Source organism: Scyliorhinus canicula, chromosome 7 (genome assembly GCF_902713615.1).
Source record: "Scyliorhinus canicula chromosome 7, sScyCan1.1, whole genome shotgun sequence".
Taxonomy (NCBI): Eukaryota; Metazoa; Chordata; class Chondrichthyes; order Carcharhiniformes; family Scyliorhinidae; genus Scyliorhinus; species Scyliorhinus canicula.
This window is the reverse complement of record NC_052152.1, coordinates 199,098,188-199,120,625: the sequence shown is the minus strand read 5'-3', so window position 1 is coordinate 199,120,625 and position 22,438 is coordinate 199,098,188. Positions and strand designations below refer to the sequence as shown.

At 46.3% G+C, this 22,438-nt stretch overlaps 1 protein-coding gene across 1 annotated transcript in view; it reads right to left on the bottom strand.

Annotated features, from left to right (window-relative positions):
* LOC119969694 (deoxynucleoside triphosphate triphosphohydrolase SAMHD1-like) overlaps positions 1-22,438 on the bottom strand; it is an 85,335-nt gene that overhangs the window by 3,770 nt on the left and 59,127 nt on the right. Inside the window, exons 10-13 of the mRNA XM_038803684.1 lie at positions 17,931-18,046; positions 15,413-15,552; positions 10,725-10,808; positions 3,662-3,781 (exon numbers count right to left, since the gene is read on the bottom strand). Of these exons, the coding sequence (XP_038659612.1) occupies positions 3,662-3,781; positions 10,725-10,808; positions 15,413-15,552; positions 17,931-18,046 (460 nt within the window). The remainder of the gene's footprint in view (positions 1-3,661; positions 3,782-10,724; positions 10,809-15,412; positions 15,553-17,930; positions 18,047-22,438) is intronic.

The window sequence follows — 22,438 nt, the reverse complement described above, 5'->3', positions numbered from 1 at the left end:
GATATGAGCACCGGTTATTTACAGCTGGAAATCCTGATAAATCATCATGTAAGTGCGTCACGATCAATATACACAAGGAACTCTGCGAGTACACCCAGCTTCCGTTTGGAGTATCCTCAGTGTGCGCAATCATCCAGCGCATCATGGAAAACATCCTATGCAGGTTACTGCACACTGCGGTTTACTTAGACAACGGCTATTCACAGGGAGCACAGACCAGAGGCATTTACAGAATTTCGAGGCGCCGGAGAGTGTTTTTCACACGAAATAAGTTGGCTGTTGGGGTATTGGGTTGACCAAGACAGCCTGCACCTGGACGCTGAGAAAATGCGAGCCATCAAGATAGCCCCAGCCCCTTGAGATGTCACAGAGCTTTGCTCTTTTCTTGAACTGATTCAATTGCTATGGCTGATTCATTCTTAATTTTGCAACGGTCCTGGCCACTCTTCACTTGCTCCTTGAGAAGCACAGCCTTGGGAATGGAACAAGGCCCAGGGTGAGGTGTTTAAGAAAGTGAAATGATGTTAGTCCTCTTCGGAGGTTTTGGCGCATTTCAACCCTTCAAAACCATTGTACATTATGTGCAATGCATTGCTGTATGAAACTGTGGCAGCCCTGTCTCATCGGATGAACTGTGGCCGTGAACGTCCGATCTCCTTTGCCTCCCAGACGCTGGCCTGCGGCTGATTGAAAATATGGCCAAATTGAAAAAGAAGATCTGGTGGTCATGTTTGGTGTAAAGTGATTTCATTAGTACGTCTATGGCGCCATTTTTTTATTGTCATGGATCATAATCCGTTGATGAGCCTCTTCCGTGAAGACAATGCAATTCCGCCAATTGTGTCCGCGAGGATTCAGCGATGGGACTTGTTATTGGCTGCTTACGAATACTCTTTCGAGCACCATCCAAGGACCCAGACTGCGAATGCTGATGCGTTGAGCCCTCACCCTTTGCAGGCCGAATTCACAAACCCCCCTACGGCGGACGAAGGGGTCGCTGTCCTAAATTTTATGGACTCCTTGCCCGTCACTGCATTGTGTATTCATGACTGGACACAAATCGACCCCGTACTTCCCAAAGTGCGGCGACTGGTGCGATACGGTGGCCAGCATCTTCAGCTATCAGGGGACTTTCTCTTCCAAGTTCTCGGAGTTAACAGTGGAAGATGGTATCCTCCTGTGGGGCATGAGGGTCTTTGTTCTGGCAAAGGGACAGGCAGTCGTGTTGAACGACTTTCACAACGGGCACCCCAGAGTGTCCAAAATGAAGATGCTGGCGAGATGGTATGTCTGGTGGCTGGTTTGGACACAGATATCGAGACGTTGGCCCGACAGTGCTCAATAGGCCAAGAGCACCAAAAGCTTCCCACGGTGGCTTCCCTACACCCTTGGGAGTGGCCGGGGCGCCCTTTGGCTCGCATACACACCAATTTCGCCGGTCCATTCCGAGGTGGGATTTTCCCATCCGGGTGGGTGCCCACTTCAAGTAGCGAGAAGTCCACAGGATGGCAACAATTACCTCCCGGGCGACTGTTGTGCAACTGCGCACTTCTTTTTCCACCAATGAAATCCCTGAGGTGCTCCTAACGGATAATGGGGCCTCTTTCACGAGCAAAGAGTTTGCTGCATTTGTGAAGATAAACGGGGTTCTCCACGTCCGCACTGCCCTCTACCATCCAACATTGAATAGCTTGTCAGAGAGAGCCGTGCAGATGGTTAAACAGGGGCTAAGGAAACAGACTTCTGGCTCAATGAACACCAGGCTGAGATTGAATCTCCCGGACATCACCGTAACCAAGATTCGCAGTTCACCGTCAACCTCTCCTGATGACGTGCTGTTCGTTCGTAACTTCAATGAAGGTGCTTGTTGGCTCTCTTAACAGGTCTGAGTCCGGGGACAACTGATGAAACGGCATTTTGATTACATTCGCACGCGGAGTTTGCCTCCTCGTGAGATTCCTCAAACAGACTTTGAGGGGGGGAGGAAATTGTTAATTGTCTGGGACCTACAGGGTGTGAATGATTATTTTCCCTATGATCCTCGCAGAACTAGCTCCCCACGAGGGGCGGGGGATCTCTAGTAACCATTGCATAAGGCTGGAGGTGGGGTCATCTCAGCGATTTATGGGAGGATTTTGGAGACGGATAAGGTGCCTATGAAGGAGGTTAAGGCCAAGCATGAGGAGGAGCTGGAGATGGCACTGGAGGAGGGACTGTGATGTGAGGTCCTGTGGAGCATGAATGCCTCAACCTTGTGCGTGAGACTGTGGTTGATCAGTTGAAGGTGGTGCATCGGGCGCATTTGACAAAGTCAAGGATGAGCCGGCTGTTTGAGAGGGCAGAGGATACTTGTGAACAGTGGGATGGGCCCGGCCAATTGTGCACATGTTCTGGTCCTGCCCGAAGTTGGAGAAATTTTGGGGGTTTTTCAGCACTATGTAGACGATCCTGCATGTGGATTTGCAGCCGGGTGCCATGGGGACCACATTCGGGGTGTCGGAACTGCCGGAATTGCAAACGGGAGCAGGGGCAGATGTTTTAGCCTACACCTCGTTGATTGCTGGCAGGTGAGTTCTGTTGGGGTGGAGGTCAGCTTCTCCACCTTGTGCCTCGGCATGGCTAGGGGAATCTAATGGAGTTCTTACATCTTGAGAAGATGAAATTGGCCCTAAGGGGGGCAGATGAGGGTTCCATAAGAGATGAGGTTTATTTATTTTGCATTTCAGTGAACTAGTTGCCGTCCACTGTTAAGGTGGGGGGGCGGTGTTGGTGCAGGATTTATTGTATTTAGCGGTGTAATATTTTTGTCTTTTCTTTTATAAAATGCTAAAAGTTTTAATAAAATACTTTAAAAAAACCATTGCATTGAAGGTCAGCCAGTGAGGCACTGACCGGATTGGAACCCGGTGGTTTTCTGGGTCGTGTACATATCGTATTGTGAATAAATCTATGTTCTTTGTATTACTCGGTTGGGAATCTCTATTTCCTTATTAAATTAACAATTTGTTAACTTTCTGATTTGTGAAGCCACATAACGCCTCAAGAAGCAGAGGCTGCTGAGGAGCAAATCAAGAAGAGGAACATCCTCAAAATGGCTGCTCCCCAGCAGCACTAGGAGTCAGCCACTACCCCGATGGCAGAAAGATTTTAAAGCTTCTTAAAAATAGGATTGCGTTAGCGGTGCACGGTGAGTTAGCACTGCTGCTTCATGCCGCCGAGGTCCCAGGTTCAATCCCGGCTCTGGGTCACTGTCCGGGTGGAGTTTGCACATTCTCCCTGTGCCTGCGTGGTTTTCGCCCCCACAACCCAAAGATATGCAGGCTGGGTGGATTGGCTATGCCAAATTGCCCCTTACTTGGAAAAATTAAAAGAAGATTTATTCCTGAAAGTAGTTATATATTTTTATGGGCGGCACGGTGGGGCAGAGGTTAGCACTGCTGTCTCTCGGCGCTGAGGACCCGGCTTTTATTCCGGCCCCAGGTCACTGTCCGTGTGGCGTTTGAACATTCTCCAAGTGTTTGTGTGGGTCTCACCTCACCAAACCAAAGATGTGCAGGGTAGGTGGATTGGCAACGCTAAATTGCCCCTTAATTGGAAAAAAAGAATTCGGTACTCTAAATTTAAAAAAGTAGGATTGTGTTGCTTTACATGTTGCATTTACCTGGCCTTTCTCAATTTGGACTGCCTGGTAGGGGGGGTCCTGGTCGGGAAAGTCCTTGCGATAAAACCAGGCCTCGTCAATGGGATTTTTCCCCTTCATTCCGTAGTTCAAAGAAACAACCTAAATAAGCAGAACCAGATGTTGAAATATTTTGAATGATTCAATCCAGAAAAGTGCCAGACTGCTCACATTACAGAAGTAGGCCTTGAACCCATAACATTCAGAGACAGAGGCGAGAGTACTACCCATTGGCGCGGCATGGAGGCGCAGTCATTAGCACTGCTACCTATGGCACTGAGGATCCAGGTTCGATCCCGGCCCCGGGTCACTATCTGTGTGGAGTTTGAACATTCTCCCTGTGTCTGCATGGGTACCACCGGCCACAGCGCAAATATGTGCAGGCTAGGTGGATTGGCCATACTAAATTGCCCCTAAATTGGAAAAAATTATTGGGTACTCTAAATTAAAAAAAGAGAGTACTACCCATTGAACCACAACTAAGACCATTGGACGAGACCGCACCAGTTCTATAATAACTTCCTGATGGCCAGAGCCAACAGAAATGATGTTTTCCCTGAGAGGAAATATTGGTGATGTGAGTTAGTTAGAAATGCACCCTGTTCCCTGTTTTTCAGAATAATTGTGATCAGAGCAAATAAGGGACAAAGGATGATGTATATTTAGATGTGCAGGGCAAGGCCAGAATACCAAACGAGTACATTGTATTCATATTTACGGGCGGTGCAGTGGCATAGTGGTTAGCACTGCTGCCTACAGCGTCGAGGACCCGGGCTTGATCCTGGCCCTGGGTCACTGTCCGTGTGGAGTTTGCACATTCTCCCCATATCTGCAGGTTAGGTGAATTGGTCACACTAAATTGCCCCTTAATTGGAAAAAATAATTGAGTACTTTAAATTTCAAGAAAAATATATATTCATATTTACGAGGGGGAAGAAAATCGCTAAACTATCAGCAAAAGTGAAGATGTTAGAGATAATGGATGAATTGCAAATAGATTGAAAGGATGTACTGGAAAGCCTGGTTCAGGTTAGAGTTGATAAGTCACCAGGGCCAGATGGCTTGCATCCCAGATTGTAAAAGAAAGGCAGAGTGGAGATAACATAAGGACTTTCCATGATCTTTCAATCTACCCTAGAGATAGGGGAGGTACCAGACGATTGGAGAGTAGCAAATGTGACACTCTTCTTCATGAAAGAGTGTATTAACTGCCGGCCACTTGGTTTAACATCGGTGGTGGATAAAGTTTTAGAAACAAATATATTAAAGGAAAAAACAACTGGCACTTAGACAGGTTTGAGTTAATGAAGGAAAGCCAGCATGAATTTGTAAAATGGTTGACTAATCAGATCGAAGTTTTGAAGAAATAACAAAGATGGTCGATGAAGGGAAACCAAGAAAGTTGTCCATATGGATTTTAAGAAAAGGCTTGTAAAAGTATCACATAAAAGGCTGGTTTAACAAAATTGAGGTTCATGGAATAGGAGTGTTAATGTCAGTTTGGTTAAAATAATTGGCCTATGGTGAGATCAATATCTAGTTCATGGTTCGCATTAATATTTAAGAGATAATTTTTACATTTGGAAATATTGATGTTTAACTGTAGATAATGGGATAAATGCAATTAGTTGGCTAGCTAAAATGGTGGAGACTTAATGGTTTCACTGGTTGCCAAAATCCAGTCCAGAGAGATGTTTTGTTTTGGGAGTTACAGCTTTATTAGTTTCAAAGCATTCAATCAATCCTAAAAGACGATGTTGTCAGAGAGGTGGATGGAGCTGAAGAAGATTCTCTGGTTTCAATTTATTGGTGTGTTTACTGGGAGTAGACGAAGAGGCTCCAGGCAGGAAAAAGTCTTGCTGTTAACTGGCCTTGCATAGTTGTGGCTCAGGAGAAGTCCAAGGAGCTATTTGATACCTCCGTGCAATTAGGGTTCAGAGGAAGTCCTGCGGAACTGACAAGGTGGCGGAAGATCATGGCGCCATGATACTGAGAGGGTTAGGGGTTAGATGAAGCCCTGGGAGCTGCTGTGGCTTGGTGCAGTTGGAATGATTGGAGCTCGGTAATATCTAGGGGCATTAGTAGCTCAGAAGTTAGCTGTCTGATAAAGAATTAAAATTGTGCCGGTAATCAGATGCTGGAGTGCCGTCTCAGGAATCCAATGAACACAATTTTGGGATAAGTTGAACCATTGGGAGGTGAGAAGTCATTGAGGCAGTCCTAGTCAGGGTGGCTGTTGAGGGAATTCAGAGAATAGATCTTCAGTTGAAAACCCCTCATGAGGAAGACAGAGCTAATGAGATTTTGAGAGTAACAGTGGTCATTGACATCTAGGTAGGTTGCTGAGAAATCCTTGGGATCTCTCTTGATTACATTTGCCATTTAATGCGCAATGTGATGCTTGATCATAGTTTGCCTGCTAATTCATATTTAGCTCATATTTATTCTGATGTTGGAGAATAAGATAGATATTGTAAATTGTTTTATTTTTCTGACGTTGTGAAGTGAAGTTTATTCTGTTTATTTAAAATTCTGGAATCCTAAAGCTTTCTTTTACCAGTGGATAACTGGGATTTCAAATTTTTGGCTGTTATAAACAAAAGGTTGTTGGTCACTAACCGTAATATAACAAAGGAAAGAAAGTAGAGATACATGTTGAATGGTTGTTTTTCAGAATGGAAATTTCAAAATTTTCCAATTATACTAAACTGTATAACTGACAGTGAGGATAATACCAAACAATTACAACAGGACATCAATAGACCATCAGATTGGGCAGACAGGTGACAGATGGAGTTTAACACAGAGAAGTGGAAGGTGATATATTTAGGGAGAGGCAATATAGACTCAAATGATCAGTGCTAAAGAGTGTGCAGCGAGAGAGAGACCTCGAGGATCATGTGCATTAAATCTTTTGAAGATGGCAGGGCATATTGACAGAGCGATCAGCAAAGCATATGGAATCTTGGGCTTTATAAATAAAGGCATTGGGCACAAAAGGAACGTTATGCTGGATGTTTGTAAAGCTCTGGTTAGGCTGTTACATCCAGATCTAATCACCAAACTAAGGAAGCGTGCATCCTTGAGAGGTTGCAAAGGAGATTTGGCAAATTGGGGAATTTTAGCCTCCAGGTTAGAGTGAAAAAGTTAGGGTTGTTCCCCTTGGGATTGAGGGCAGATTTGATAGAGGTGCACACGATTCTGGCAGGTTTGGATATGGTAGACAAAGGCCAGCTGTTCCCATTAGCTGATGGTGCAATGAACTAGGCAACCCAGATTTAATGTTTTCGGCGATTGATGCAGGATGTGAAGACAAAGTCTTTTACGCCATGAGTGGCAATGGCCCGGAACTGATTTCCACCCCCCACCCTACCCCCGGGGTGCATTTTCCAGTTGGAGAGGCGGCCTATCATTAGCTGGCAGTGGAACCTTCCAGTCCCGCTGATGTACATGGAGCTGGATTCTCCATTTCAGCGGTTAAGTGCCGGCTCGAACTGAGAATTTGCGGGAGTTCTACAACCGAAAAATCAGCGCCGCCCCTCACCGATTCTGGGACCGGTGAGGGGGCTAGCAGCGGCGCCTGGTGAAACTATCGGCTCCCACGCCAAAAACGACCGGAAAATGGCATGGTCCCTGGCCACCTAATCTCACGGTAAAGAACTGCAGCGGTCACGCAGTACAACATGGTGCCGGCTGTAGGCAGACCCGATCCGCGACCCAACAGGCCATCCCCTGGCCACCCCCCCACCAGTCCCACTGGACCTCGCGGAAATCCCCTGGCCAGCGGCATGGATTCCTGGCCGAGTGTGACGGCGCTGGAGACAGTCTGCAGCCGCCATGCCAGGTTCCCGACTGCTGAGACCACACGTGTCCCGCAAGGTCGGGAACTCGGCCCATCGGGGGCGGAGCATGCAGTAGGGCCTGCCTATGACGCGATTATGCCATTTCGTACGGGGGGGCGGAGCATGGCTGACCATGTCAAACCGGCAGCAGCTCTGATTTGAGCATCAGAGTCAATTCCCTTCCCGATCGCCAATTACGATATTGGCGTCAGGCAATGGAGAATCCCGCCCATTGGGTTTTGTATACCTCATACCCTCTGCTGCTGGGGTCATTGGTGGTGGTGGGCAGGGGGGTGTTGCCATTGACAGGACCGGATGATCCCACTGGCGGGAAGAGTTTGAAAATTGCAGTCACATTCTACATGGGTGGATATGGAGATGATGAATGATTTCAAATCGAAATTGGATGGGCCCTTGGGCAATATAAGCTTTCAGGGTTACAGGAAATGGATTTGTCTACAAACCGTAGGCATGACTTGACAAATAAAATGGCCTCCTTCTGTGCCAGAATACCTCTATTACTCTCTCACCCTAACTGATGGGCCATGCCACCTCACATCTGCCTGAAGGAAGATTTGAAAAGACACAAAATGCTAGTGAGGATCAAGGAACATAAATACCTGCTCTAAATTTTTATTGGCTCTCATCATGAAACATTTAAAAACAAAAACAATTCTTGTTTGCAGAGTGTAAGACTGCCTTTAAAATGTTGCAAAAGACAGTTGCGAGTCTGAGGATTGGCAGTGTTTTAGAAGTCAGCAGAGAGACATCAAAAAGTTGTTAAAAAGTGGAAAAAATAGAACATGAGAGTAAACTAAGCAGGGATCCAAACAGGATGTAAGAGCATTTCTAAGCATATAAAGAGGAAGAGAGTAGCTGAAATAAACATTAGCCCTTAGAAAGTAGAGGCAGGAGAAATTATCGTGGGGAATGAAGAAATGGCAGTGGCATTGAACAAATATTTTGTGTCCGTCTTCTATGGATGACACTCATCTCATACCAGAATTAGACAGCGAGAAAATGAGCAAAATAAATATCAGCAAAGAAAATGTATTGGCAAAACTTAAGGGGCTAAAATCTGACAAATCCCCCAGATCTGATGGCCTACACCCTTAGGTTCTAGACAGCTGCCGAAGCACTGGATGTGCTGGTTATGAGTTAGATTCAGAACGGCCCCATTGGAAGTTGGTAAATGTTACAGCATTTTCCAAGAAAGGAGAGAGAGAAAACAGTGAGCTTTGGGCCAGTTAGCCTAACATCAGTTCTTTGCAAAATGTTGGAATCTATTTTTAAGGACGCCTCCGCAATGCACTCCGAAAAGCATAGTCTCATTCAAACAAGTCAATGAGGTTTTATTAAAGGGAAATCCTGTTTGACAAAGGTATTAGTATTTTTTGAGGTTGTAACCAGAAAGGTGGGAAAGGGGGAACCAGTAGATGCAATATACCTGGATTTCCAAAAGGCTTCATTTAGAGTTATTGAAATATCTCCTTAAATGCTTGCCATGGCTTATCTACAATCTTACCTTTCAACCAGGGCCTGGATTCACTGTTCTGGAGAAGAAGTGCTGCCGCTGGTAGAGAATCTGGACTGATCTCCACAGGAACAGACCCTTTGGCCCTCCAAGCCTGCGCCATTCATGATGCCAGTCTAAGCTAAAACCTTCTGCACTTATCCCTCTATTCCTATCTTGTTCGTGTATTCATCAAGTTGCCTCTTAGATGCCGCTATTGTACCTGCATCCACCACCTCCTCTGGCAGTGTGTTCCAGGCACTCACCACCCTCTGTAAAAACATCTCTAAACTTGCCCCTTTCAGCTAAAACCTATGTACCCCAGTAATTGACTATTGCACCCTGGTAAAAAGCATCTGACTATCCACTCTGCCTATGCCACTCATAATTTTGTAAACCTCTATCAGGTCACCCCTCAACCTCCGTCGTTCCAGTGAAAACAATCTGAGTTTATCCAACCTCTCCTCATAGCTAAAGCCCTCCAGACAGGCAACATCCTGGTAAACCTCTTCTGTACGCTCTCCAAAGCCCATATCCTCCTCGTAATGTGCCGACCAGAATTGTATACAATATTCCAAATGTGGCCTAACTAAGATTCTATACAGCTGCAGTATGGCTTGCCAATTTTTATAATCAATGTCCCGACCAATTAAGGCAAGCATTCTACCTTTGCCAATTTTATTCAATCTATATGAAGATTAGAATCACCCGTTATTATTGCAGTATCTTTCTTATGAGTTCTCAATGTTTCTTTATTTACTCTCTGTGCTACAGTGCAGCTGCTGAGCAGGAGCCTATAAATATTGGGGCCTGTGACTTCTTTCCTTTGCTATTTCTTATCTCCACCCAAATAGATTCGCCATCTTGACCTTCCAAACCAAGATCATTTCTCACTGCTGTATTGATGTTACCCTTTTTAACAGAGCTGCTCAACCTCTTTTTCCTTTCCTTCTGCCATTCCAAAATGTCAAATACCCTTAAATGTTCAGATCCCCACTGTCCGTGTGGAGCTTGCACATTCTCCCCGCATCTTTGTGAGTGTCACCCCGTCGTTTTAATCACCCTGGGGTAACACGGATTGCAACTGGATGCAGTTGTACTTGAAAGTAGACTCCAAACTTTGATGTTAGTTCAATATGCTTTATTGAACTTGTTCAGCAGTGCACACAGTTCGCTGTGGGTTGACACTCTACTAATCTAAGCGTGCTTACTATAACTAACTAGACCAGACTAGCTCTGAGCCACGTGTAGAAGGTGCTAACTAATATATACACCCTGACTGTCACTACAGTTGTCACCAGTGGAAAGAGGCAGAGTGTTGATGCCTCATGTGTTTTATAGTGGTAGACCACCTTCTAGTGTTCTGCCTGGTGATTGGTTGTGTTCTGTCCTGTGTGTTGATTGGGTGTACTGGGTGTCTGTCACTGCCTGTCTGTATCTCATTATGTGCATGAGTGCATATCATGACAAGGACCACAATCCAAAGACGTGCAGGGTAGATGAATTGGCCATGCTAAATTGCCCCTTAATTGGAAAAAAAATGATTTGGATACTTTACACTTCTTTTTCATGTTCAGATCCCAGCCATGGTCGCTTTGCAACAGTGTACATGTACACTGACAATTTTCTTGGGGGAAGTGAGGGCAGGAAGAGGAAGATTTGAATTAATCCATAACGATCCAATACTTGCATTTACTATGAAATCTTCTGGAGCAAATCTGACAGCTGAAGTTGTTGATGAAGCTACCTCACCAGCCAGTTTGTCGAACTCTTCCTGAAAAAAGATTGCAACGGTTTGTCCTAAAATTGATTTCATTCAAAAATAAAGTAACTTTACAACAAAATATCTGTCACGTGTGTTGATAGCAAAAGAGAATAAACAATATAAAATTAATGTTATAAAGTTTATCCAGGGTTTTAGCAATAGCTCAAAGTTCATCCACAGAGTACCTGAACCAAATAACAAGTTACATTTATCATAGTATAATGTCACAGGAGTGTTACCAGATACTCTTTGACATCAAACCATGAAGGGAGATATTAGGATAGGTGACTAAAAGCTAAGTCAGAAAGGTAGGTTTGAAGAAACGTTTTGAAGAAACGGGGCTGGTTTAGCACACTGGGCTAAATAGCTGGCTTTCAAAGCAGACCAAGGCAGGTCAGCAGCACGGTTCAATTCCCGTACCAGCCTCCCCGAACCGCCGGAATGTGGCGACTACGGGCTTTTCACAGTAACTTCATTGAAGCCTACTTGTGACAATAAGTGATGTTCATTTCAAATGAAGAGAGAGATAGATAGGTATAGGAGGAAATCCTAGACCTTATCACCCAGGAAACTAAAGGCAGTGGGTGCCCAAGAGGCTTGAATTGGAGGTATCCAGAGACCCTGGATTGTTGTAGCGCTGGAGGAGAGTACAGAGAGAAGCAGGGTTAAAGCAATTTAAAGACCAGGATGAGAATTTTACATCTCGGGAGCTGCTGGATTAGGAGTGAATTTAGATCAGTGAGAACAGGGGGGTCGGGTGATTGGGATTTGGTGGAATAATTGATAACAGGAAGAAGAATTTACTGTTTAGGAGAGGACTGTGATGAAGACCAAACACAGAAGGCTGCGGCTGTAGACTGAACATAGAAGAGGAATTTGGTTGCAAAATTGCAGACAAATTGAAAGTTAATGATAATTAATATTCATGGCGGGTTCTTGGTATGGGGAATGTGGGACAGGGTGGAGGGTGGCACCAGGGGCACGGGAGCTGGTGACTCACCCTGACCACCCAGAGGAGATTGTGCTGCTTCTTTCTGCACTGCTGGCCGGTCCTGGCTGTGGGACTCATGGCCTCTGCCAGCTGCGCCCAGACCCAGTTGATAACTGCGGGTGGCAACCTTCTTCCCACCCTGGAGAAAGGGTGTTCCATCTTTCCTCCATGCCATCCAATAATGCCTCCACTTCTGTGTTCGCAAAGCGTGGTGCTGCTCTTCTGGGTGCCATCTTTTTTTAAAATTGTATTTTATTACAAACATGTATCAAAATAGGTTACAGCAAATAAACACCCCGGGAAACATACTTCCCAGCAATCAACTATACAGTCTGTCCAGATTTTTTTCCCTTTTTCACCCTTCTTCTCTCCCCCCCACTCTCCACGACGAACATCTCGTCAAACATGGTCACAAACATCCCCCACCTTTTCTCAAACCCCCCTGCAGAGCCCTTTAATGCATACTTTATCTTTTCCAACCGCAGGAAGTCGTACAGGTCTTCCCCTCCCAACTCCCCTTCCCTTTTCTTCTTGAACTTCACCACCCACTCGCCTCCCTGCTCCCCCAACCACTTGTATATATATCCCCAAATCTTCCATCTCCTTCCACATTTGGAAGCAGCAGTCGCACCAGCAGGGTGTATCCCGGCATCCCTTTTGCGCAAAGTCCTTAACCTGCAGATACTCGCTTCCCCTTGGCCGCTCTATCCTCTCCCTTAGCTCCTGCAGACTGGCGAACCCTTCCTCCAAATACAAATCCCAGTGGTGGGAAGGAGAAGGGGTAAAGTGGGTTAGGATGGAGGAGGAATCTTGTAAGGGGTCCAGTTTGGGGCTATGGTAACGGCAGCATTGCCAACGGCTCTGAGTAGGTATTCGGGGAGCCCGGTGGTGCAGTCCACGGTGAAGATATGGAATCAGCTGAGGAGGCATTTTAGGGTGGAAGGGATGTCGGTGCAAATGCCGATGTGCGCGAATCATGGGTTTGAGCCGGGGGGGATGGAGAGTGTATATAGGAGGTGGAGGGAAGTGGGGCTGGTCACGGTGAGCAATTGTATTTGGAGGAAGGGTTCGCCAGTCTGGAAAAGCTAAGGGAGAGGGTGGAGCTGCCGAGAGGTAGTGAGTTCAGGTATCTACAGATTAGGGACTTTGCACAAAAGGTCTGGAAGGGGTTCCCTAGATTGCCGGGATACACCCTGCTGGAGCGACTGCTGCTTCCGGGTGTGGAAGGGGCGGGAAGAATTGGGGATATATATAAGTGGCTGGGGGAGCAGGGAGGCGAGAGGCTGGTGAAGATCAAGGAGAAATGGAAAGCGGAGTTGGGAATGAAGATAAATTGGGGAGTATGGAGTGAGGCACTGCGAAGGGTAAACGGGACCTCTTGTGCGAGGGTGAGCCTGATACAGTTTAAGGTGGTGCACAGGGTGCATATGACTCGGGCGAGAACGAGTGGGTTCTTTCAGGGGTAGCAGATGAGTGTGAGAGGTGTGGGCGGGGGCCAGCGAATCACGCGCACATGTTTTGGGGTTGCGGAAAATTGGGAAGGTTCTGGGCGGGAGTGTTTGCGGTCTTAGCCAGGATAGTGGAGGAGTGGGTGGACCCGGACACTTTGGTGGCGATATTTGGGGTTTCAGAGAAGCCGGAGCTCATGGAGCGGAGGAAGGCCGATGTCTTGGCCTTCGCTTCTCTGATTGTACGGCGATGAATTTTGCTGGAGTGGCGGTCGGCATGCCACCGGGGGGTAGCAGCATGGTTGCGTCACCTGTATAACTTCCTGCGGTTAGAGAAGATAAAGTATGAGTTAAAGGGCTCAGCAGGGGAGTTTGAGAAAAGGTGGGGGATGTTTGTGACCGTGTTTGAGGAGCTGTTCGTCGCAGAGGGGTGGGGTGGTGGGTGATGTGGAGGGGGTGTGAAAAAGGGGAAAAATCTGTAGAAACTGTATAGCTGATTGTTGGGAATTATGTTTCCCGGGGTGTTTATTTGCTGTAACCTACTTTTATACAAGTTTGTAATAAAATGCGTTTAAAAAAAGATAGATTAGATGAAGAATTTAGGAGAATTTTGTTATGGGCCAGGGCTTAGAAACTCCAAAGTGTATTATTAGGTCCACCTGACCTCCAACCGTTATGTTGAATTTGACTAGGATGAGCACAAGAGCCTTCCCTTCAGGTGTGATTCAACAGTCTTCTTAGACACTTGAATCAAAATAAGCTTTATTCTAAGAACTTAGTTAACCTTTATACCTTTGGGCAGCACGGTAGCATGGTGGTTAGCATAAATGCTTCACAGCTCCAGGGTCCCAGGTTCGATTCCCAGCTGGGTCACTGTCTGTGCGGAGTCTGCACGTCCTCCCCGTGTGTGCGTGGGTTTCCTCCGGGTGCTCCGGTTTCCTCCCACAGTCCAAAGATGTGCGGGTTAGGTGGATTGGCCATGCTAAATTGCCCGTAGTGTTCTAAAAAGTAAGGTTAAGGGGGGGGGTGGTTGTTGGGTTACAGGTATAGTGTGGATACGTGGGTTTGAGTAGGGTGATTATTGCTCGGCACAACATCAAGGGCCGAAGGGCCTGTTCTGTGCTGTACTGTTCTATGTTCTATAAACACACATCAAGAATGTTTATCAATTACAAACATAAAAGATACCCCACAGCTACAGTAATCTATGTATAACCACTTAATGGATTCCTCTTTAACTGTTCCAATTCAGAAACAAAATCCCATAAATCAAAAACCCCTTTTCAAGGGCGTGGCCCAGCACTCTGCATTCTCACTTGAATAAGACTGGCTTTCTCTGAGATACTGATCCCGTCTCACCAGCAGGTTTAAACCCTTCCGGAAAGCAAACAATATCTAAAGCCACCAAAACACTTCTGTTCTCTGTCTGTAGCCCACAGCAGCCAAAAGTGAAAGTAAAAATAGCTCACACAGTCACTGCCCAACTCCACCCACAAAATGACATCACTGAAGCCATGAGATAAGACAAAACCCTTCCTTAAAGGGATACTCACATGACATTTTCTTGATGCACAAAGTAATGAGAATGTGAAGCTTGCTGCCACATAAAGTGGCTGAAGCTGACAGCTTTATTGCACCTAAAAGGGAGGTTTGATATGAATAGGAAGGAAATGAGAAAAGAGCAGGGTTGCCAACTCTGTGTAGAGGTATCTCTAGCTTTTTGTGATATAACATTTGATCACATGGCATTCAACAATGTGACACCATTCATTTGATGCTTAATCACATGGCATTTGCCCACTGCTTGCAAATGTCATTGCATTTAAATGAGCTGAGTATCTCAGTATCACTAAAAAGGAAAATAAAATATTTTGACATTTTGTTGCATTGCAAGATGAATAGCATAGCTTGGCAACAAAAAGCTTTGAACAGTTTGAGGGTATAAATGGAAGCCAATCCACCAGAGAATCATAGAATTTTACAGCACAGAAAGAGGCCTTTCAGCCCATCTTGTCTGCCGGCTATCACTTCCACCCAAAGAGCAGGGCGTGGAACCTCAGAATATCAGGATGCAAGGGCAGGGTGGGTGATGTAATTAGAGTGGAGGGAGACCAATTGTAGACCAGTTGAACCAAATGATTTGTAAGTAATGTATAGTTGTATGTAATACTGACCTTTTTAACTTCGCTTTCTTCATGAGGCCGAATCTGATCAATGCATTTATAGAGCTTGCGGCAAAGAATATTGTTGAGGATTGTCTGCGCTTTTTGCAATTCGGGTTTAGATGAATTCAGGATCTGCTGAAATATATTATCTGGAAAAAAAAGTCACGCTCCAATCAACGAAAGTATGGCCTGTGAAAGTGGGCTCCTGTAACACTGGCACCAACAACACTACGAAGGGTCAAACAGTTTACAAAGGTGCCAACCAGGTTTCCTGGGAAGGGCATGAGTGTAGGCATGTCATGTGGATCCCAGAAGGGACAGTGGAAACGCTGTCAAGATCTCAGAAAACATTCTGACTGCCATGATGCTGATTCAGTAAACTTGATCTGCACATTTACACTGAACACCAGTTCCGATCAGTCCCAGCTGTGTTTTAAGAGCACAAGCGATGGCCTTCTTCCCCACCCCATCTCCGTTAGCGTTATATAAACCGGCCAGGCACAATCTTTCGGGTGAGATACTTTTGACTTGGGGCATAGTAGCCATGTTACCGAACTAGTAATTCAGAGGTTCTGGCTGATGCTCTGGTGATATGAGTTCAAATCCCACCACGGCAGATAGTGGAATTTAAATTAGAACCTGGAATACAAAGCTAGTCTCAGTAATGGTGGCCATGAAGCTGTCATCAATTGTTGTAAAAAACCATCATTAGTGTCTTTTAGGGAAGGAAATCTGCCGTCCTTACCTGGTCTGGTCTACATGTGACTCCAGACCCATAGCAATTAACTCTTAACTGGCCTTTGAAATGGCCGAGCAGACCATTCAGTTCAAGGGCAATTAGGGATGGGAACAAATACTGGCCGTTCCAATGACGCCCACGGCCCATGAAAGAATATTTTTGAAGGAAACTGACTCTGCCTTGTTTGTGTTATTCGAGAAACTGTGGTATATTTTTTAGGTGTTTTTTTGAAGATCTGCTGACTAAAATCAAGGAGGCAACAAACTTTGGTGGCAAACATATAGTGGCTATGGGAGTAGTACAAGATAGCCATGAAATGAACAGGGACTGCATGAGGGGGAGGAGAATGAGGTGGTCCTTCGAGGCAAGGAGGATGCAAGGAACCTGCACATGGAATCTTCTAATTGTTAAAATCCAAAATTGTTAAAATCCAAAACTTGAACAGAGAAAATTGTACCTTCACCGAAACGAAGACGGTTTTCCCAAACGTGGACCAATAACCTGTGGTTTGTAATATATGCTGGATTTAGCTCATAGTTATATAATATAGGATGTTGTTTGGGGAAAAAGGGGTGTTTTTTTCCAATTAAGGTGCAATTTAGTGTGGCAATCCACCTACCCTGCACATATTTTTTATGTTGTAGTGGGCAGCACGGTAGCATAGTGGTTAGCACAATTGCTTCACAGCTCCAGGGTCCCCGGTTCGATTCCCGGCTTGGGTCACTCTCTGTGTGGAATCTGCATGTTCTCCCCATGTGTGTGTGGGTTTCCTCCGGGTGCTCCGGTTTCCTCCCACAGTCCAAAGATGTGCAGGTTAGGTGGATTGGCCATGTTAAATTGTCCTTAGTGTCCAAAATTGCCCTTAGTGTTGGGTGGGGTTACTGGTTATGGGGATAGGGTGGGGATGTGGTCTTGGGTAGGGTGCTCTTGCCAAGAGCTGGTACAAACGTGATGGACTGAATGGCCTCCTGCACTGTAAATTCTATGATTCTGTGAGACCCATGCAGACACGGGTAGAATGTGGAAACTCCACATGGCAGTGACCCAGGGCTGGGATCAAACCTGGGTTCTCGGCGCCGTGAAGGAGCAGTGCTAACCACTGCGCCACCATGTTGCCCCAGCTTGTCGATTTTTAGTGCCTATTTAGCATATGTATCACATTAAAATTGTTATTTCTGAAAAGCTAGGGCAGCATGTGGCACAGTGGTTAGCACTGGGACTGCGGCGCTGAAGACCCGGGTTCGAATCCTGGCCCCGGGTCATTGTCTGTGTGAAATTTGCACATTCTCCCCGTGTCTGCGTGGGTTTCGCCCCCACATCCCAAAGATGTGCAGGTTAGGTGGAGTGGTCATGCTAACTAGCCCCTTAATTGAAAAAAAATAGTTGGGTACTCTAAAATTTAAAAATAAATTCTGAAAAGCTAACTTAATGAATTATTTTTAAATCATTTATGAAGTTTCTTTTTTAAGTTTAGCTTATCCAATTCATTTTTTTTCCAATTAAGGGGCAATTTAACATGGCCAATCCACCTAGCCTGCACATCTTTGGGTTGTGGGGGCGAAACCCACGCAAACACAGGGAGAATGTGCAAATTCCACACGGAGAGTGACCCAGGGCCTGGATTCGAACCTGAGACCTCGGTGCCGTGAGGCAACAGGGCTAACCACTGCACCACCATCATTTATGAAGTTGACCCATTTTTCTGTAATCTCTGACTCTTGAAACTGAACTTTACACCAGGATTTAAAAAAAACTTTATATCTGACTGAATCGCACAGAAACACTCACCTGTCAGTTTGGTGTAAGCCACCATGTCATCGATTGATGTGGAGATTTTATAAAGCTCCCCATTCGCTCCACTTATCTCGATATGTGGATCCGCCAACATCAGTGCCTCTGTGATCCTGAGGGATTAAATATTTTCAGAAATGTGTCAGCAATGTGTAGCCACCTGGGGTGGCCACGTCCCGATTCCAAAATGAATACTCGCAAAGAGTGCAGGGAAAAATGGACAGCACTAGAAAAACAAGCAGGTACAAGGTTTCCTGTGGGTTGGAACCTGCAGAGCCCAGACAGAACTGAAACTACAAGCCATTAGCGTAGTAATGAGCTCTCTCCGGGGACAAAAAGAAACATTGAAACAATCGGTACCAGGGCAGACTCCCCGGATCCAGTGGAGACTAAAACAAAGGCAGGCCAATGGTTACCTAGAGCCCGCCCAGCGATTGGGGAACAACCCCACTATTGGAGAGAATCTATACAAACAATTGGGACATGGTCCAATTAATTGGGACCAAGTCCAGGGTTTGCCCAGAAGGGTGTGAAACCCTGGGGGCTATAAAACAGAGTCCCCAAGGTCAGAATGCTCTCTTACGAACTCTTACTCTTTTTTGTCACCTTCACCTTGGCCTTTGGCTCTCAGCTATGAGAGGCCCGCCAAGCACCAGCCAAGTAAGTCTAAGGTCAACGCACGCTACGAGATAGGCGCTCCTAGCTACTATTCTATACCAGTTTGAAGCCAGCAGTATCAGAACCGGACAACAGCCATTGTCCCTCTGATGAGTGCCCCCCCCCCCCCGAAGCTAAGTATAGGCTTTTAGTAGTAGTTGTAGTTTAGCTAGTAGAGTTTATGTATGAGTAATAATTGACTGTGTGTGTAAATAAATGTGCATTGATTTCAAACTTACTAATTGGTGTATCAAGTCATTGATCAGTATTCGGTTTTGAACCTTGTGGTGGTATCAGAAAGATACCTGGCGACTCCTGACCAAAGGTAATTAAAACAGAACAAATTAAGGGAAAGCATAACGAGCAACATTTACTGGTGACATCTGACGAGACTCGACTTAGAACTGGCCCCCCCACTCCGAGAGAACCCAAAATTTGAATTAGAAATCCAATTGGAAACAGAAGAACCGCAAGAGTTTAAGCAGTACTGATCAATCCTCCACAATTCGGAAGTGTGTTAATGCATGCGTACTAACAGGGATATAAGCTAAACCTGAGAGATTTAGTTGCGTAAAACTGTCGGGAGTTTTGTAAGCCGGAAATTAGCGTAAGCAGTACCCATGTTTACATCACTGCTTTATCACCCCCGTTCCAAATTTAATAGAGAACCCAGAGATAGGAAAAATGGCAATGAAGGCAATGGAACGCCTTATGAACCCACAGGAATTCGAGGTCGCAGCGACCAGCAGAGTAGGACAGTGCCTCATTTGGGAAGAGGAAATTAGGAAGTACCTCAATGGGAAAGGATGGCCCCTTTGGAGCTAATTTTGCGCGAATGAAGAAACAGGTCCCGGGAGTATAGGACATACTTGGTGGGAGAACCTGACAGAGATCCACAAGAAAAGCTTGGGAAAAGCTCGCAAGCCGATGGCAATCGTGTCCTGTCTGGCACAATTACTAGGCACAGGGGAGGTCGTCAGGACGCTCCGTAGAGAGATAGAGGAGAGAGATAGAACGAGTAAGGTAGATGTGAGCAACATAGAGAGAGAGAACAGCGAGTTAAGAGGGAAGTTAGCAGCAAAAGACAGAGAGGTGGATGATGCCAAGAGGGCACACCAGTCTTGTCTGGCGCACTTAAGCAGCTTCCAGGCACAATATGACAAGGCCTACCAGGACACACAACGTGCGGTCTTGGTAAGACAAGAAACAGAACAGCAGGTAGAAGCATTGCAGAAACAGTGCAATGATTTAAAAGCAGCCCTACGAGCACTCCATGCTTCCACAACGGAACAAAGGCAGAGCTCGGTAGACCACGCAAAGTGCCGGAAGCAAATTGCAGAATTGCAATCCCTGCTTTCAGTTCAAATGGCTTTCAGAGCACATTCGGACCCCAACTAGATGAGCAAAATGACCCGATTGGCAGGAATTAAACAAAACAGCCCATAGATACGTACATGGAGCATGTGCGCAGGAAAAACCCCAGAAAAGAAATGCACCCCAACCCCCCACTGAACAGGCAGAACACACCCCCATGAATCCGGTAACCACACACGGCAGGGCCGTAGCAGAAGGAGACACAGATTTCCTGTACACAACCCCCTTAACCATGACCCAATTACGGGACGCTTGTGAGAAAATCACACCGTACCTCCCCACTTCAGACCCCCACCAATTCTTCGCTAGGGTAAAGCAGCAGGCCACCACGTACGGCCTGGACGAGAGAGAGCAGATAAACTCACAGTTTTGGGCCTCGACCCTTCAGTCGTGGCAGCCCTTCCCGACCCACAGAATGTAGGAGGAGGCACCCTAACCGAGATGCACACAAGGATCCTTGATGCGATCGGCTATAACAGAGGAGACCCGGTAGAAGGCCTAAATAGATGCAGGCAAAAGAAGACCGAGCACCCCACAGCGTTTGCTGGACGCTTGTGGATTCATTTCGCTGCAGTTTTTGGAGAATTAGCCCGTGCCCATTTGTCCCCAGATAACATGGCAAAATGGACTTGAATCTTAGTCTCATGCAACAGAGGCAGGACAGAGAGCTTGCGCAAATTACGACTCCTCAGATGAGGCCCACAATGAGAAATGGGTTTTGAAAAGGTTATCCCGCACTTGGGAGCAATCCGTTCAGAACAAGACCAATTTTAGGAAACCCGAGGAAAAGCAGGCCGATGCAGATATGCATACAGTTAAAGTGCACCAAAACTCCGCATGGATAAATGAGAGTAAGAACAGCCCACCCCAGCCCAAATCACAGGAGTGTTACAACTGTGGTCAGTTAGGACATTTGCACGAGAGTGCAACGCGCCACAGAAACCACAGAGAGCCCAAAAGACAGGCACCCTAAATAGGAATAGGGCAAAGCCTATTCATAGTGTTAGCACCCATTCAGACCAGGGAGACATGAACGGCACAGACTGACGGTGTTCGGGCTCCCCAACTTGGGTCTGTGACAAGCTTTGGGATAGGTCCGGCTGACAGGTCGTAGCAGCCAAAGTTCGGGGTCAGCCCGTTGAATTTCTTTGGGACACAGGAAGGTCCCGCACCACACTCAATTCCTCCACGATGTTTCAGAGGGACACGTAGCCCACAACAGACACCATCACCCTCAGCGGCTTTACAGGCCACTTACAGCAGGGACACATCACAGCCCCTGTATCCATACAAATCGGCAACATCACCACAAAGCACCTCATAGTGTTAGTTGATCTGCCCCACACAGCAGAACACATTTTAGGAATCGACTTTATGAGCTCCCACAACCGTTCATTTGATCCAGTTAACAAATTTGTCTGGAAAATGGCAAAAGCAGCACGAGCCCCCGCCACGCTCACAGTAGGAGAATATGCAAATAGGATCAGCTCAGTTGGAGACTACTGGTTTGACCCGAGAACGATTAGTGCAGATAAACAGGTTAGGGCAGTCCTGCAAGAACACACAGCAGCATTTGCACAGCACAAGCACGACTGTTGCAGAATGGCTGGCTCTGTGCAGATTACAGGTCCTGACCCCAGAAACAGTCCGAATTTCCCCAGGAAGCAGAGGGATAAATCTCAAAAGTGATAGATAGCTTGTTAGAACAGGGCATACTGAGATCAGTAGCCTCCACTAATAATGCCCTGATTTGGCCCGTCAGGAAACCCGATGGATCACGGCGACTAACCATTGATTACCAGGAACTGAACAAAGTAACCCCAGCAGCAGCCCCCACTGTAGCCACATGTCCCGGGACCATGCTTAAGCAGGTACTCCAGTCACGATTCTTTACGGTTTTGGACATTAGTAATGGTTTTTGGTCCATTCCATTGGCTAAAGCGTGCCAGTACAAATTTGCCTTCACTTTTAAAGGACAGCAGTATACGTGGACGCGCCTTCCACAAGGCTTCCATAACTCCCCCTCCATTTTCCACCGACAACTGGCAAATAGATTAGCAAACTTTTCCCGCCCCGAATGTCTGGTCCAGTATGTAGACGACCTGCTACTACAGACAGACACAAAGGCAGAGCACATTTCGCTTCTAGCAGAACTCGTAGGACTCCTAAAAGAAATTGGATGTAAGGTTAACCACAAAAAGGCCCAGATTTTGGAAGACAAAGTGATATACTTGGGAACAGTTATCACACATGGTAAGCGCTAGATCGAGCAGAAAAGGATTGACTCGATTGTCAAATTGCCCCTTCCCCACAATGTCTCAGCCCACTGGTCGTTTTTAGGACTGGTTGGCTACTGCCGAAACCATATTGACGGTTTCGCCACTAAGACAGCACCCCTATCGGACCTTCTTAAGAAAAAGGCACCTTGGGAATGGCTTCCGCAGCATACAGATGCCGTGGATGCTTTAAAAAGA